The sequence below is a fragment of the Paralichthys olivaceus genome, chromosome 10 (genome assembly GCF_024713975.1).
Source record: "Paralichthys olivaceus isolate ysfri-2021 chromosome 10, ASM2471397v2, whole genome shotgun sequence".
Classification (NCBI taxonomy): domain Eukaryota; kingdom Metazoa; phylum Chordata; class Actinopteri; order Pleuronectiformes; family Paralichthyidae; genus Paralichthys; species Paralichthys olivaceus.
Window position 1 is genome coordinate 2159286 of NC_091102.1, and position 14626 is coordinate 2173911.

General features: G+C 43.8%; 1 protein-coding gene across 11 annotated transcripts in view; it reads left to right on the top strand.

Annotated features, from left to right (window-relative positions):
- Window positions 1-14626, top strand: part of kalrna (kalirin RhoGEF kinase a) — a 100750-nt gene that overhangs the window by 78289 nt on the left and 7835 nt on the right. For 5 of the 11 annotated variants that reach the window (XM_069532410.1, XM_069532414.1, XM_069532416.1 and 2 more), the window contains 18 exons: window positions 2470-2676; window positions 3072-3157; window positions 3816-3962; window positions 4529-4624; window positions 5439-5557; window positions 5710-5776; window positions 5883-5986; window positions 6077-6146; window positions 6234-6320; window positions 6540-6632; window positions 6871-6921; window positions 7008-7085; window positions 7172-7357; window positions 7546-7717; window positions 7848-8065; window positions 9040-9323; window positions 12108-12258; window positions 14276-14332. In XM_069532410.1, coding sequence (XP_069388511.1) covers window positions 2470-2676; window positions 3072-3157; window positions 3816-3962; window positions 4529-4624; window positions 5439-5557; window positions 5710-5776; window positions 5883-5986; window positions 6077-6146; window positions 6234-6320; window positions 6540-6632; window positions 6871-6921; window positions 7008-7085; window positions 7172-7357; window positions 7546-7717; window positions 7848-8065; window positions 9040-9323; window positions 12108-12258; window positions 14276-14332 — 2273 coding nt within the window. The other 6 variants (XM_069532411.1, XM_069532417.1, XM_069532420.1 and 3 more) reach the window with 3 other exon arrangements.

Below are 14626 nucleotides of genomic sequence, written 5' to 3' on the forward strand. Positions count from 1 at the left end.
ATGTTTTTGCAACTTTCCAAATGACGCATCGGCACCTGGGTCGGGCCGTGTTTTTCTAGATGGGGCGCTCGAACACCAGGATGCCAGCATTGACACTATTCAAGAAACAAAACGACAAAAGGAGCGAAACAACTTGTTTCACAAAGTGCTTCTCCAGATTCACTCCGGTGCAGAATGATAATTAACCCTGGTGTTTGCTGGATTTTTATTCTTAATGTTTTTGAGTATAGTCACTTTTTCTGATGTGTCTGAAACTCCACACTTCAGTCACTTAGCGTCGTGCTGTCGTCTCCGAGGCCAGGAATCAGGTACGGTGTCGCACTTTAACAGGTGTGAGTGGTGATCAGCTGACTGCAGCACGCTCTGGTTCTGCCTCATTACGGAGGAGGAGGAGAGGTTGAAGCAGTGACGTCGTATCAGTCAGCTGTGTGTGAGAATGTGTGTGTTAGAGTTTCTCTGCGCTCTTAACTCCTTAATGAGTTTCAGTGGTCAGCCAGCTGTCAAGGCCACTCACTGAATCTACTGAAAACACACACACACACACACACACACACACACACGTGAAGAAATGACCTATGACGTGTTTCCCTCACATGGCTGAATTTGCTCAATAGCACTTAAGCGAGTAACCAGTGAAACTGTGGGACTGAGTGACAACAGATGTCAAAAGAAGAGAGCGAGAGAATGTGGCTGAAGCGGTGTGAAGATTCAGGAGGAATCCAGGTGTTTGATTAACTTCAGTACGGACTGAGCTGATGGAGCTGGTTGACGTCTCTGTCCCATGAAAACACGACAAACTCATTTAAATTAGCATCAACGAGAGTCGAGGAAAAGGAACGAGCCACTTTACATTAATCACTCCTGAGCAGAATCAAGTCAAACTTCAATTAAGAGCAACAATCGGTCAGTCAAGTTCCAAAATACTGAAATACAAGAAATAATAATTGCAGATGAAGAAATACAGTTGTACATAATGCACTGTGGCCTTTGGTGTGTGCATGTCCTCGGTAAGGTTACACCTTCACATCTATTACAATGAATTGACTATTGTTGTATTCCCAATATCATTTGCATGTACACAACAGGTCATGCACACAACTAACGAGTATATATATCCAGCAGCAGTGCGCCGCACTCTGTGCACCATGTTTTTGTGTGTCATGAGAGAAACAGCACCTCAGTAAGAGAGCGTGACCTTGGCTGCTGTTTTGCAGAGTTTTATCTGGAGCTCGCTGCTGACACAGTCTGATAACAACTTAAACTACCACTAACACTGACTCATTAACCCGCAGGGCTGCACAACATGGAGGTGGATGTCGGGAAAAGTCTCAGTCAGACACAGATATGAGGAAAACATTCTATTCAGACACTATTCAAATAAACAAACCATATTTAATTTATGTTTAATAAACAGTAAATGGATTGAAAAAGGAAATCTAAAAACTAAATGAGCGTTAGAAGCTGATATCACCACCGTGGGTTAATATTTCTTGGTTTTACTGATTGTTGTTGGCACCGCTGACCTTTGACCTGCTCCGCCTCGTTCTGCCAGATCGGGGGAAGTGAAAGTGACGTTACCGTCGGTTGTGCAGAGAAGTTTATCAACAGTATCATGTTTTTTTTCTTTGGTGTCTGAAGCTCAGCAGATTATTTTGGTACAAGTTGAAGACAAAAGTCAAATAAAAAGCAGATCAGAGATGAAGACGAAGAGAATTGAAGGTAAATAAAAAGAATGAGTGAGACACCCATAGTAGAGGAGAACTCCTCAGGAGATCCTGCCGACCCTTAACCTTTCATTTCCTCTCACACACACACACACACACACACACACATTTATACTCCACAACCCCACAGCATCCGCAGCCAATGGGTCCCAGCTGTGTGTGAGTGCAGCTGATCCACCGCTCTCCTGACACATGACTACTGACACACACACACTCACACACACTCACACACACTCACACACACACACACACACACTCACACACACACACACACACACACACACAGCTTTCTTTCTCTCTGGAATCTGTAGGATGACAACAAGACAAACTGGTTCAAAGTGTTTGAACTGATTCTACTCTCTGTGATTCTAAATATGTGATTTTAATGTCAGTGAAAGAATGTGTGCGATGATATTTATTTCTTCCTGGTTAAATTTTAACTTCATGCCTCTCGGCTGAAATGTTGGAATTGAAACTCGTATTTCCTCATATTATTGACATCGAAGTATTAAAGGATGAACAGAACTCTGAACGATCACAGCGCAGCAGCAGGGAAAGAGGGAATTCATCTCTAATCCCGTGTGTTGGATTCGACAGTGTTATTAGCTGAGGCCTGTGTGTGACATGAGAGCAGCTGCTGACCAGATTTAGTCATAAAGGAACTCATGTGGGTCTGTTGAGCTGAAACGTGTATTTGCGAGGGGGCCTGGTGACATCTGTTTAAAATGTGATTTTATTCTTTCAGAAAACTATCCAGTCAGCAGCTCCGATGGGAAGACGGAGTCAGTGGCCAACCTGCAGCCGCAGCCGTCCCTCATCTCCCTGCAGTCCAGCTCCCCGGGACCCAAACGCTCCGGAAACACTCTGAGAAAATGGCTGACCAGCCCGGTCCGCCGCCTCAGCCACGGCAGCTCCGTCAAGAAGCTCCCCAATAACAAACAGAAGAAGACGGGTGAGACGCAAACACACGTACACAACGGCGGTGATGACATGCCACTGACACCATGGAACGTGTGTCTCTTTGCTCAGCAGCATTGCATTCATGTTTTCACACAAGTGTGGTTAAGATCAGGCACTGGAACTTTACAGACGCCACGGAACGTCACACATCTAAGTCCCTGCTCACACACGTGTAATTAACACTAACGGTAAAGGTAAATAAAGGTAAACGTGTTCTGTCGTTTTAGACTCATCAGGACAAAAATCAGGATGTCTAACCTGCAGAAGTTTGTTTTTTTAATTTCATTTGTTGCTCAACACATCGTTCATCCTTGAACCCAGTGATACCGCTGTGTTTTGACGTCCCTGTGATTGACGTGACTAACGACGTGTTGGACTGATTGACAGGTCCAGGATCCGGAAGAGAGGAAAACAGGAAGAGCGTCGACCTCGGACAGCCCGACCTCGCTCTGCAGGACGACAACATCGATGAGGTAAACAACAAGATTCTACAGAGCGGGTTTCAGCTGTTTACGTGGTAAATGATGCGTGAATGTTTGACGGCCGCTGACATTAAAGCAGCACTATTACTTTAACTGAGCAACAGCGCCCTCTGCAGCCACACAGTGAGCAGCTGCATTTTAAAACAGAATCGACACAGGGCTTTCAAACTCAACTACAAACACAAGAAACAAAAGAAAGTTTGTTCTTGGATATGAAACACCTCCTAAGCTTTTGTTAATTTCCACATCCTCTGTTGTTAATGGTTCTTTTGCCATTTAAACTTTTTAAATTAAACAAATACGGTTTTAACAGTTCAAAGCTCAAATTAAGTTTTTTATTGGAATGAGTTTTTCAGCGTTAGCTCACAAGTTCAGAGGATTTTCTTTCTTCTTCTTTCTCGACCCGTTGAACTAACTCATAAAGTCTGACTCTAACCACGAGGATTGTTTTATCTGTGATTCATCAGAACTTCACAAAGGAAAATGACTCATCTTCTCACAATGTTACTCATTTATTTGGTAATTCAATGGAAATTTAGGGAAGAGGAAGTTTAAATGGAAATAAATATGAGTGATCGTGACTCATCAGAAGCTTCATTACGATCAATCGGTTTGATCGGTGATGTGATTCTGTGTCTCTCCTCCACAGAGGGTCCTCAGTAAGGACGGTAACCTCCTTTCTAAGACGCCCTCCGGGATGCAGAGCGGTGGCGAGGAGGAGCAGGACGAGGAGGCCCACACTCCTCTGCCTCCCCCCATGGAGATCATCAAGGACCCCTCCGCTCAGGATGAGAAGGTGAGAGGGGGCTGGAGGGGAGGTGATCTCAACACATCTCTGGATATATTTCATTTATTTCATCCGAGCGGATCAACTGAGCTTCTGCCTCTTTTATTAACAAAGACTAAACTTTGTTGTGTTCAGTCTCGTTTGTGTTGATTTGATGAGAAACAACTTCATACTTTGGTTTGTGCGAAGTCTCAAATGGTGATATTTTTTATCTTGACTTCTACTTTTTATTTTGTTCATTATCGTCTTTAAAAGTCTTGAATTTATCCCATTTAAAACCATCAGAGACCTTGTTTAACTTCTTCTCATTATTATTTGATTAGGTTTTGTTTCTCAGTAGTTTCCAGTATCAGAGCTTCACCGTCGACTATTAATTCTCCTATTTTAATTCTGATATAAATCCTGCAGTATGTTCATCTGTAGCTCTGCTCTGGTTTGCTGCTTTCCTCTGCTAACTCTGCTAACTCTTTCCCTGCTGTTTATTCCTTTCATTTATTCACGACTCCCCACCTTCTCTCCTCTCCTTCCAATCCCTCTAACACTGCTCTCCGCCCTCCTCCTCCTCCTCCTCTCAGTCTTCGTCCTTGCTAACGTCTCTGCAGTCGTCCTCTGAGGTGCCCAGCGCTGCAGAGCTGGTTAGCGCCATAGAAAAACTGGTTAAAACCAAGATGGTGAGTGAGTGTGTGTGTGTAGGATTGTGCGCATGCTTGGGACACACGCGTGTGAACGGAGTTTACGCATCATGCATGAAGTGTACGGGCTCATTTCACCAAGTTAATTCCAAAGTAAATATGTGTAGTGTATCACCAGTCATGCATGTTGTGTGCGTATTGGTGGTGTGATGTGTTTGTGTCTTTAGTAGTTTGTGTAATTGGCCTGAATGTGCTTCATTGTGTCTCCACCACATGTCACTCATTCACTCGCAGCCCTCAGGGGATACAGGCAGAACGTGGGAGACGAGGATCGAACCCTCTCGTTGTTTTAATTTACACAATCATTTAGACGTGTCACTTTTATTTGACAAACTCCGATTGTTGCTAAAATCCAAATTTGTATCAGTAATTTTTCTTCTGTTAGTTTAGGTTCAGTTTCATTTTGTTTGACAATAATCTGAAGTATTTGAGTCGAACTTTGGGATCAACTGTATGAAACTATGAGATTCCTTGTCTTATTTTATTTTTCCCAACTCTGTGAAGCAGCCTTGGGTCCCCCTGAGAGACAGACACATCATATACTTATCGTGATCCAGTAGTTATCTGTGTTCAGTGTTTGTTTGAATATTCCGTCTTTAGATTTCCGTGTTTAATATTCAAGGACTCAACACTGAACACACACTGCTGCCCTCTGTGTCACGACATGATGACATAATGTCTGAAGACAGAGGATGTAGAACATTGTTCATGTTGTAGAATGAGATGCGTAGATGTTTTATTTAAACAGCTCAGTTTGCGGCTGACTTCATGACACCGCCTCTCTCCTCCTCAGACTCTGGAGCCAGGAGCGTACCCTGGTTTCAACTTGCCCTCTCCGCCTGAACAAACCACTCCCGTCCAACCGCGGAACCCCGAGCTGGAGCAGATAGCCAAAGCTATGAGAGGACGAATGTGAGTACTGAAGCGTGTTTCCATTACCGCCCTCTGCTTAGTACTTCTACTACAGCTTTTATCAGGTAGTATTACCAGTAGATGTACAAGCGCTGTGTCTTTCGCTGTCTCTCCAGCAGGTGTGTAACAGAGATCTGTTTTCTTCTGCTCAGGTTTGTGCTGAACGAGCTGATTCAGACAGAGAAGGACTACGTCAAAGATCTGGGCATCGTGGTGGAGGTGAGACGCTCGCTTTACTTCTACCGAGTACTTGGATATGGAATATTCCTCCGTGGCTCTGGTGTTGTTCATCATCTTCATTAACTGAGCTCTTCTGACCCCGCAGAGCTTCATGAAGAAAATCGAGGAGAAGGGCTTCCCCGACGACATGAAAGGAAAAGACAAAATCGTCTTCGGGAACATCCACCAGATCTTCGACTGGCACAGAGAGTAAGCTCCACATCGGTGTCCGAACACTGGGACTGGGCCCGAACAGGGGACGGGCGCTGATGAATAACATCCATCTTCTGTCTCTGTCAGTTTCTTCGTAGGAGAGCTGGAGAAATGTCTGGAGGACAACGAGCACCTGCCGGAGCTCTTCATCAAACACGTGAGTTGAGCTCTCTGCGACAATATGACGACTCAACAATATATATTTAATACGTTTGGTTAAATAACTCATGTGTCTGTGTTGCAGGAGAGAAGACTCCACATGTACGTGGTTTATTGTCAGAACAAGCCGAAGTCCGAGTTCATCGTAGCAGAATACGACACGTACTTTGATGTGAGAGAAGTTTCGACTCTTTGTGTCACTTTGTTTTTCTGGTTTTACATCATCTGAGACCTCCAGCCCTGTAATTATATCGATTCATAGATTCTGGAGCAGTGTTTTGTGCATCATCTGAGGATTTCAGTCGGTTGAATGTTGTGTTCTCCGGTGCATGTGATGTTTAACGTGAATGAAACCGAGGCGTTACGAGTCTGTTTGGTGTTTGTGTTGCAGGGAATCCAGCAGGAGATCCAGTCCAGACTGAGCATCAGCGACTTCCTCATCAAACCAATCCAGAGAATCACCAAATACCAGCTGCTACTGAAGGTATCACACATGAAGACATAACTCTGACAAGCAAAACACCTCGTTTTCATATAAGTTTAATGTGCAATCATGATTCGATAAAAAATAAAATGACTGAGATCCTAATGTTGATAGAAACTTTTTTATAAATACATCTAAGTGAAATGTTATTGTCTCGTCTGTGTGACCTTCAGGGTGAGATGATGTATTGAAACTATCATGAGCTGAATTGAATTTGTGTTAAACGTTTTCTTCTCAGGACTTCCTGAAGTACAGTCTCAAGGCAGGAATCGACTGTGAGCAAATTGAGGTGAAAGCACGTTTGTATTTATGGTTCCGAAATATCCGTTCTGTCGATGTGGCGGACACTGACGTGAATCTCTTTGTGTCTCACAGAAAGCAGTAGATTTAATGTCTCAGGTCCCTAAACTGTGTAATGACATGATGAATCTGGGTCGGCTGCAGGGATACGAGGTTTGTTCGTCTGATCTGTTTGCAAACAACCGTGAAACTTCATCAGGTCCGAACGAGTCGCTGACCTCGACCACGTCTCCCCACAGGGTAAACTGATCAGTCAGGGCAAACTGCTGCAGCAGGAAACCTTCTTCGTGACGGAGCAGGACGCCGGCGTCCTGTCGCGCTCCAAAGAACGACGAGTTTTCCTCTTCGAGCAGATCGTCATCTTCAGCGAGCTGCTCAGGAAAGGCTCGTCCACGCAAAGATACCAGTTCAAGAAGAGCATCAAGGTGAACAGAGGGTCATCGTCCACGAGTGATAACTGATAGTTGTAGTGTATGAGTCATAATTTGAGTTATTATGTTCTATGAATCTATAAACGTTCATCACCCGAGGCTGCTCCTCTCCTCCTCTCCTCTCCTCCTCTCCTCCTCTCCTCTCCTCCTCTCCTCCTCTCCTCTCCTCCTCTCCTCCTCAGGTGTCGTTCCTCGGTCTGGAGGAAAGTGTGGACAACGACCCCTGCAAGTTCGTCTTGTCATGTCGCGGCTCATCTGAGCGTTTCACGCTGCAGGCGGCCAACGTCGACATCAAGCAAATCTGGGTCCAACACATCCAGGAAGTTCTGGACGCTCAGAGCAACTTCCTGTCTGGTGAGGAAACACAGGCAGAATATAAACATCTATTAACATTTACTTTTTAACGGCCAAAAAAGGGACAGTGGACTGATCCCTCCTAAAACCTTCGAAGCTGAAATCTAAATGTGTCTGTGTGTGATCGTAGCTCTCCAGTCTCCCATCGAGTACCAGAAGGAGAAAGGCGGCGGGGGCGGCAGCTCGTCGCTGACCAGAAACCGCTCGTCTTCTGGAAACCGGCCCGGCATGTCCTCCCACAGCCGGCCTTCCTCCGCCGTGGGCATCGGTGACAAGGAGACAGAGAGAGGGAGGAGCCAGATGAAAGTGTCTACCTCCAACGGGGGATCGTCGTGTTTCGACCCCAGGGTGAGTTTTCCATAAAAAGCCGGCACACGCGTGACAGATGGGAACTAAATTCTACAGAATACTCAGCTCTGCATATTTGTTTGATTTGCATGAATCTGTAACACGTGTTATAATTTTGAGGTATTTCCTGATTGTGAGAAATGCAGCTGGTCTTTATTTAGTCTTTTCTTAGAGGTGAACCAGAGACTGCAGCAGACGCTCGGAGAATCAGGCCACGATGCACCTGTTCTCTGGGCTCAGTGTGAAAACCTGTTCCTCAGAGCCAAGGTTAGAATCTGGGCTACTGCAGGTGTCGCAGAATACAGCTCAGGATCATACCTGACCTACTTTGAACAGTTATTAACAGCGTCTCGAGCTCTCAGGCGTTTCTCTACTTTTTTTACAACCGGACAGAACGGTGACCTTAAAAGTCTCAATTTAATCCATGTGGGTTTTAATCCGGCAGATAGTTTTATTTGCTGTAGATAATCCAGAAAAACCAGGACCATGTTTCTGGAAGGAGACGTTGATGATGAGTAGTTCAGGTTCAGTTTCCTCCGTCTGTGTTAACTTTTATTTGAAGTTTTTACAAACCAGAAGCAGAAACTGTTCGTATTTCATTTTGTCATGACATTACAGGTTTTCTATTTGTATTCTCCAGATGTGTTTGAAAGAAAATAGATGTGGATGAGTTACTGGAGTGCAAAGGATCTCACTCATCGACCTTTAAGATTCCGTCGTAGTTTGCTTAGTTCCTGTTGGTGTCAAAATAAAGTGAACAGGTCGCTGTTGTCCTCCGTCCTCCTGCTCCTCCCTCCTGGCCTCCCTCTGCTCCTCCTCAGCTTGGGGTCGGCTGCAGCAGGACTGTTATCCAACCCACGTAGTCGCTCCTTCATGTTGTCCTCAATTATCCTCATCCTCTCTTCCTCCACTTTCTCCTCCATCTCCCTTCTCCTTACTTCATCCTTTCCCCTCCTCCTCCTCCTCCTCCTCAGGACACCGACGGTGGCTGCAACGGCGTCTCCTCCACCATGCTGGTCACTCAGAACTACTCTGCGCTCAAGGAGAACGAGATCTGCGTCAGTCAGGGGGAGAGGGTGCAGATCCTGGCCACCAACCAGCAGAACATGTACCTTGTTTACCGTCCCGCCAACATCCAGTCTCCCGCCGCTGAGGGCTGGGTGCCAGGACACGTCCTGGGCCCGGCCGCAAAGTCCATAAAAGACTCTTCCTCCACTTCCTCCTTCTCAGCGGCGGTGGCCGATGCCAACAACATCAAGTAAGTCCCCCCCCCCCCTCCACAATCCCACCCACCAGCACTTCTCTCCCCGCAGACAGACGCACTTCCTGCTCGATGAGAAATGAGGTGACGAAACTGTCTACCTGTTTTTGTTTTTGTTTTTTTGGAGTCGGCACCCCTCCCTCGTTACTCACTGCCTCTCTCCTCACCTCCTAACTCCCTGCTCCCTCCCTCCCTATCCCCTCCCTCCTTCTCCCCCTCCCTTTTGGACCTCACGGGAGATTTTTTTTTTTTTTTCTTCTCCTCGGAGGTAAAAGGTACAGAACTGGTCTCTTACTGTCCGTCAAGCAGTGTCGGCGACAGTTGTAATTCTGAGCCATTGTCACTTGACGGCTCCGTGGCAACTACATGAACTCACACACACACACACAGACACACACACACACACACACACAGACTCTGACAAATGTAAATGAGAGCTGAATAGACTGGATAGAAACTCTTGTAACCTGTAGCTCACTCTGGAAACACAACAGAAAAACCGTTGACACTCATGTGGAGCTAAAACCAGACTCTTATTTCAGTTTCTAACACTTTTTTCTTTCTTTTTTTTTGTAAACTTCTTTTTTCTTTTTACCGTTTTCTGGAACGAATAATCGCTCACCTGGGGCATTCAGGTGGACTCGGCCCCGTTCTCCGCAGTGGAGAAGATTTATTTTGTTGTCTGTGGCAATCTATACAGAAATGTGTGTTTATTCCTCTTGTTGTTGTTTGTTTGTTGTTGTTTTTCTGCCTTGTAATTATTATTATTATTATCATTATTTTATTTTACGGACAAAGTTGGATTTATTTCCTCCATTTTGATTTTGTTCAACATGTCGGCAGTTCACTGTACAAAGTAAATTTTGGTTCTTCGACTGAAGCTCTAGAACATTCCTGTTAAAAAAAAAAATCCCTTTTGCACTATTTAAGATGAAGAAAAAATATGAAGTCAGGCTGTGCAATATGTTTCATTTAATGGCAACGGTCATCATTGTACTGTTGGTAGTGGAATGATAATGATTTTAAATGTATTTTAAATATGTAAAATAAACCTTTTGGACTTGAGCATGAGTTAGCGAAGCGACATTAAGGTGGTTTTCTTCTGCGTTAGGCTGAAGATGATTGACAGTTTGTAGTTTTTAATATTTGTAAATAAACTACAACAGCAAATGTGACACTGAGCATTCTGCCTACTTCTGTGTGCACTGTTACACCACTAGATGGAGTGTGTCTGTTCAGAACCAGGCAGGTTTTAATGGTTCTATTCGTCACAGCCTCGAAAGTGACACAAGATTTTGATCCAAACACTTCCTGCACCTTTTCCTTGTATGATTGATTTCAGTTTTTTGTATTTGTTCTACTGGTAGTAACATTTATTTTGATAGTTTTGTTTTGAGTTTGTTTTTACTAACCTCCACGGTCTGACTCTCCACAAACACAGATTTAAAACTGGTGAAAAACTACAAACTGCTGCTTCGGTTTGTAAAAAACTGTGATTAACGACCAAAAAAGCCTCTTAAAGTTTCCTGGATTGTTTTTATATGAGATCAGGTCAATATTTTATATTAAACAGCTTTAAACAGTGAATTATTACAGGAAGGCTTGTTTCTATCTGACCTGATCTTTTATTTACCTTCATTATACATGAGACAGAAGAAGTTGCACAACTCAACAACAAGATAATACGTTTTTAACAAATTATGTTAAATCAGTTGTTGGAACAAATATAAATGTTCATTTTAATTCATTAGATCGTGGTTTTCTGGTTGTGTTGGAAGATTTTACACATATGTATGTGTGTGTGTCTCTTTCTTTATTCCAGTCTAACTTTTCAGTCTCTCACTCTCTCTCAATAAATCAGACCAGCGTCTCTCTGTCCTCCTGTTGAATCTAAACGGACCAGAAGAGTCTGGCTGCAGCTTCAGGCGACAACAACACACTCACAACCCTCTGATACAACAACACACTCACAACCCTCTGATACGACAACACACTCACAACCCTCTGATACGACAACACACTCACAACCCTCTGATACAACAACACACTCACAACCCTCTGATATAACAACACACTCACAACCCTCTGATACAACAACACACTCACAACCCTCTGATATAACAACACACTCACAACCCTCTGATACGACAACACACTCACAACCCTCTGATATGACAACACAGACTCACAACCCTCTGATACAACAACACAGACTCACACATTTAGACTTTACACACACACACACACACAAACCACAGGGGCAGTATGGAGGTCAAAGGTGACACAGATGATTTCTTATTCATTATTTATATGATATTTTTAATTTAAGGTCACAATTAAATAAACTTATCAGACGTATGACAGTGGAAGCTGCTACATCAATTTATTTTCATACACGATAAGTGAAATGATATAAAATCAATGTCCAATACAATATTTAATATATAATAAGAATAAACAATAATATAAAACATGTTAAAACTTCTATTTGCATCTATTCAGTGTTATATAAACTGTATGTTGACTGTTTAAATGCTGTTTATACCTAATATACATTAATGTTCATCTCTCCATTAGAAAATCAAGCCTTGTTGCCATAGCGACAGACACATGACATTAAATCACAAACACCCCCCCCCCCCAGTCACTAGATGGCACCAGAGGTCATAACAGGAAGTTGTGACCTGGCGGCCATGTTGCCTCTGCAGCCAGACTAAGCTGGACGCCGCTGAGCTTCCCTCTGATTGGCTGCTTGACGTTTCTCGTTCCTGTACCGTACAGGAAGTCTCTGTCGTGGAACACGCTGCGCGCCAGGAAGCGCGCCGAAGCCACCTCGGGGGTCAGAGGTCACGAGAATGGCCTCTTCCGTAAGCCCAAAGAAACCACGCCCCCTCCCCCTCTCACCTCCCCCGCCACAGGGGTAAAGGGCAAAGTGAGTAACGTAGGTCGACGGCGCACGCTGGTGATGTCATATGTGTGTGCCAAAACCCCCTCACCTAGTCCCCCCCCCCACCTGGTTTTTATTTTTTATCTTAAACTGTTTGTGTGTGAGTTGGTTTTTTTTTTTTTGGTTTTCATTTTGATCCCAGCAGCAGCAGCAGTTCTCAACCTGCGTGAATTAAAACGAACGTTCACTCAACCAAAAGATTTCCGAGGAAAGTTTTATTTATTTGTTCGATCCCCGAGTCTCTGACGGTTTTAGTTCAGGGACGTCGTGAATTCTCTGGATCCCTGCAGCCGATCCAGAACCAGAGACTCAGCACTGACTCGATGGTGATGGTGAAGCCTGGTGACGACCTGCAGGCGACGGAGTTACTGTTGATCCAACGCACAAAATCCAGTTCGCCTTTAAATCCAAGAAGCGAGGAACAATGCAGAAGCCAAACACAAGTGGGCGATGGCGGATTCTGACATTTGTTGCCATGATGTTAACATGACTTCTACCGTCAGTCGCTGAGTCATACTTAGAGGCGTGAAGGAGGCGGACTGAAATGACACGCAAGCTTTTCCAGCTGCAATCGTTAGCGTCACAGCTAGCTTGTTAGCTTGGTCATCGGCACACAATGAATCCTGGGATAGGTTGATCTAAAACTTTAATTGGTCACATTCAAGAGCGAAGTTCTACAAATTGGGCCTCAGCTAATGTGTTGCGTCTTTTGCATTGTGATTAGCATTGTGATTAGCACTCGTGGGCCTCCGTACATGTCCTCTGATAAAAACCTCACAGTTGAATTTAGAATCCTGCTGTGACCTCAGGCTTTATAGAAACCTGGTGTTGGACCATGAGAATTGAGAAAAGTGGGATCATGATCATAGAAACAAAGATATAAACATGAACCGGTTGAGAACACTGCAGTGGTTTTAATTTTCTTTATTTTTTTTCACCTGACAACCTTCGACTGCACTGAGTGAAAAATAAACTCTGATTTGTTTTTCGTGTTGTTTGGTTTTTTCCCCTCGCTGTGCATGATGGGTAGAAGTAGAACCCCGGGGGTTTTGTTTTGCTCGGGAATCTTGTTAACTGTTTTATTTTGTAGTGAACTAACACGGTGACGTTTTTAGACATAACATCGTCCACAAAGTGAAAATGAAAATCTTAACGTGATGTTTCTGTGACTCCCTGAGGTAAAAAAAGTGAAACGTTCAAGTGCATAAGAAAGAACACGACGATGTTTTTCAGCCTTGAAATAAATGTTGAAGTTTTATCCTGAAGCTGTGCAAAGAAACAGATTTCCAACTTTTGGCCGAGTGTAGAACAAACACACTATTTGTTTGTGACTTCTTTGTGTTTGCATCATGTTATGAAGCTATTGAACAACCATCCAGGGTCAAAATCACTTCGACATGAATAACTGTCAGTGAGAGTTTCATTTTTCTATTTCAAATTTAATACATTTAAGTAAAAGCATTTGAAACAACTTAAACAAAATAAAGATAAAGTGTGTTTCCTGTCAGAAGTGGAAGTTCAAAGTTCCTGGATTCAGAAACACATTAAGGCCTAAATTCACACGTCTGAGCTGCTCTGACTCTGAAGCTAAAATAATTCAACACTCAGCTCGTTGCTGCTTCGTGAAACTCAGGAGTTGCAGGTCGGAGACAGAAGCAGAGGACAAAGTGAACAGCTGCTGTTAGTTTATTTATTAAAGTTAATAAAAAGATTCAAACCACAGCAGCTCAGGTGAGTATCAGCTCAACATCCAGAACTTTTCTTATCTACACCTCCTCTCATCTCACGCCCTCATTTTCTCTTGCATGCCTTCATGTCTCTACTTCTTTCATCTCCTTCCTTTTGATTTTTCTCGTCTCATTTGCTGTCCTTCCTTCCTTCCTTCCTTCCTTTCTTCCTTCCTTGTCCCAAATCTCCTCTCTGCTGCCTTCACTCCTTCCCATTCTTCACTTACGTCTCTTATTCCTCCTCCTCCTCTTCCTCTTCCTTCGTTCTCCACCAGGACACGTCAGATGAGTCGGACTGTGACGATGACCTCGTCCCAAAGACCGGCATGGAGGTACGATACTCCGCCCACATTTTGTTTGTGACGCTGGAAAAGTCTGAAACAGCAGAAAATAAAAGTTTTTAGTGAGAAAACTTCACTGTTGTGTTTCATTCAACTCAATTATTTAAATGTCTTATAAGTCACCTGAGTATGTTTATGACCTCTGAGTTATTTTACGTCTTATAGTCTTTATGAGTATTAGTAGTTGCTTATATTGCGTGTTTGGTTTTTATGAAATGCTTCTGTTAGTTTATTAAGAGGAGCTCTGGTAACTTTGTCAGGATTCACAACTAGAAACTTTCTAGT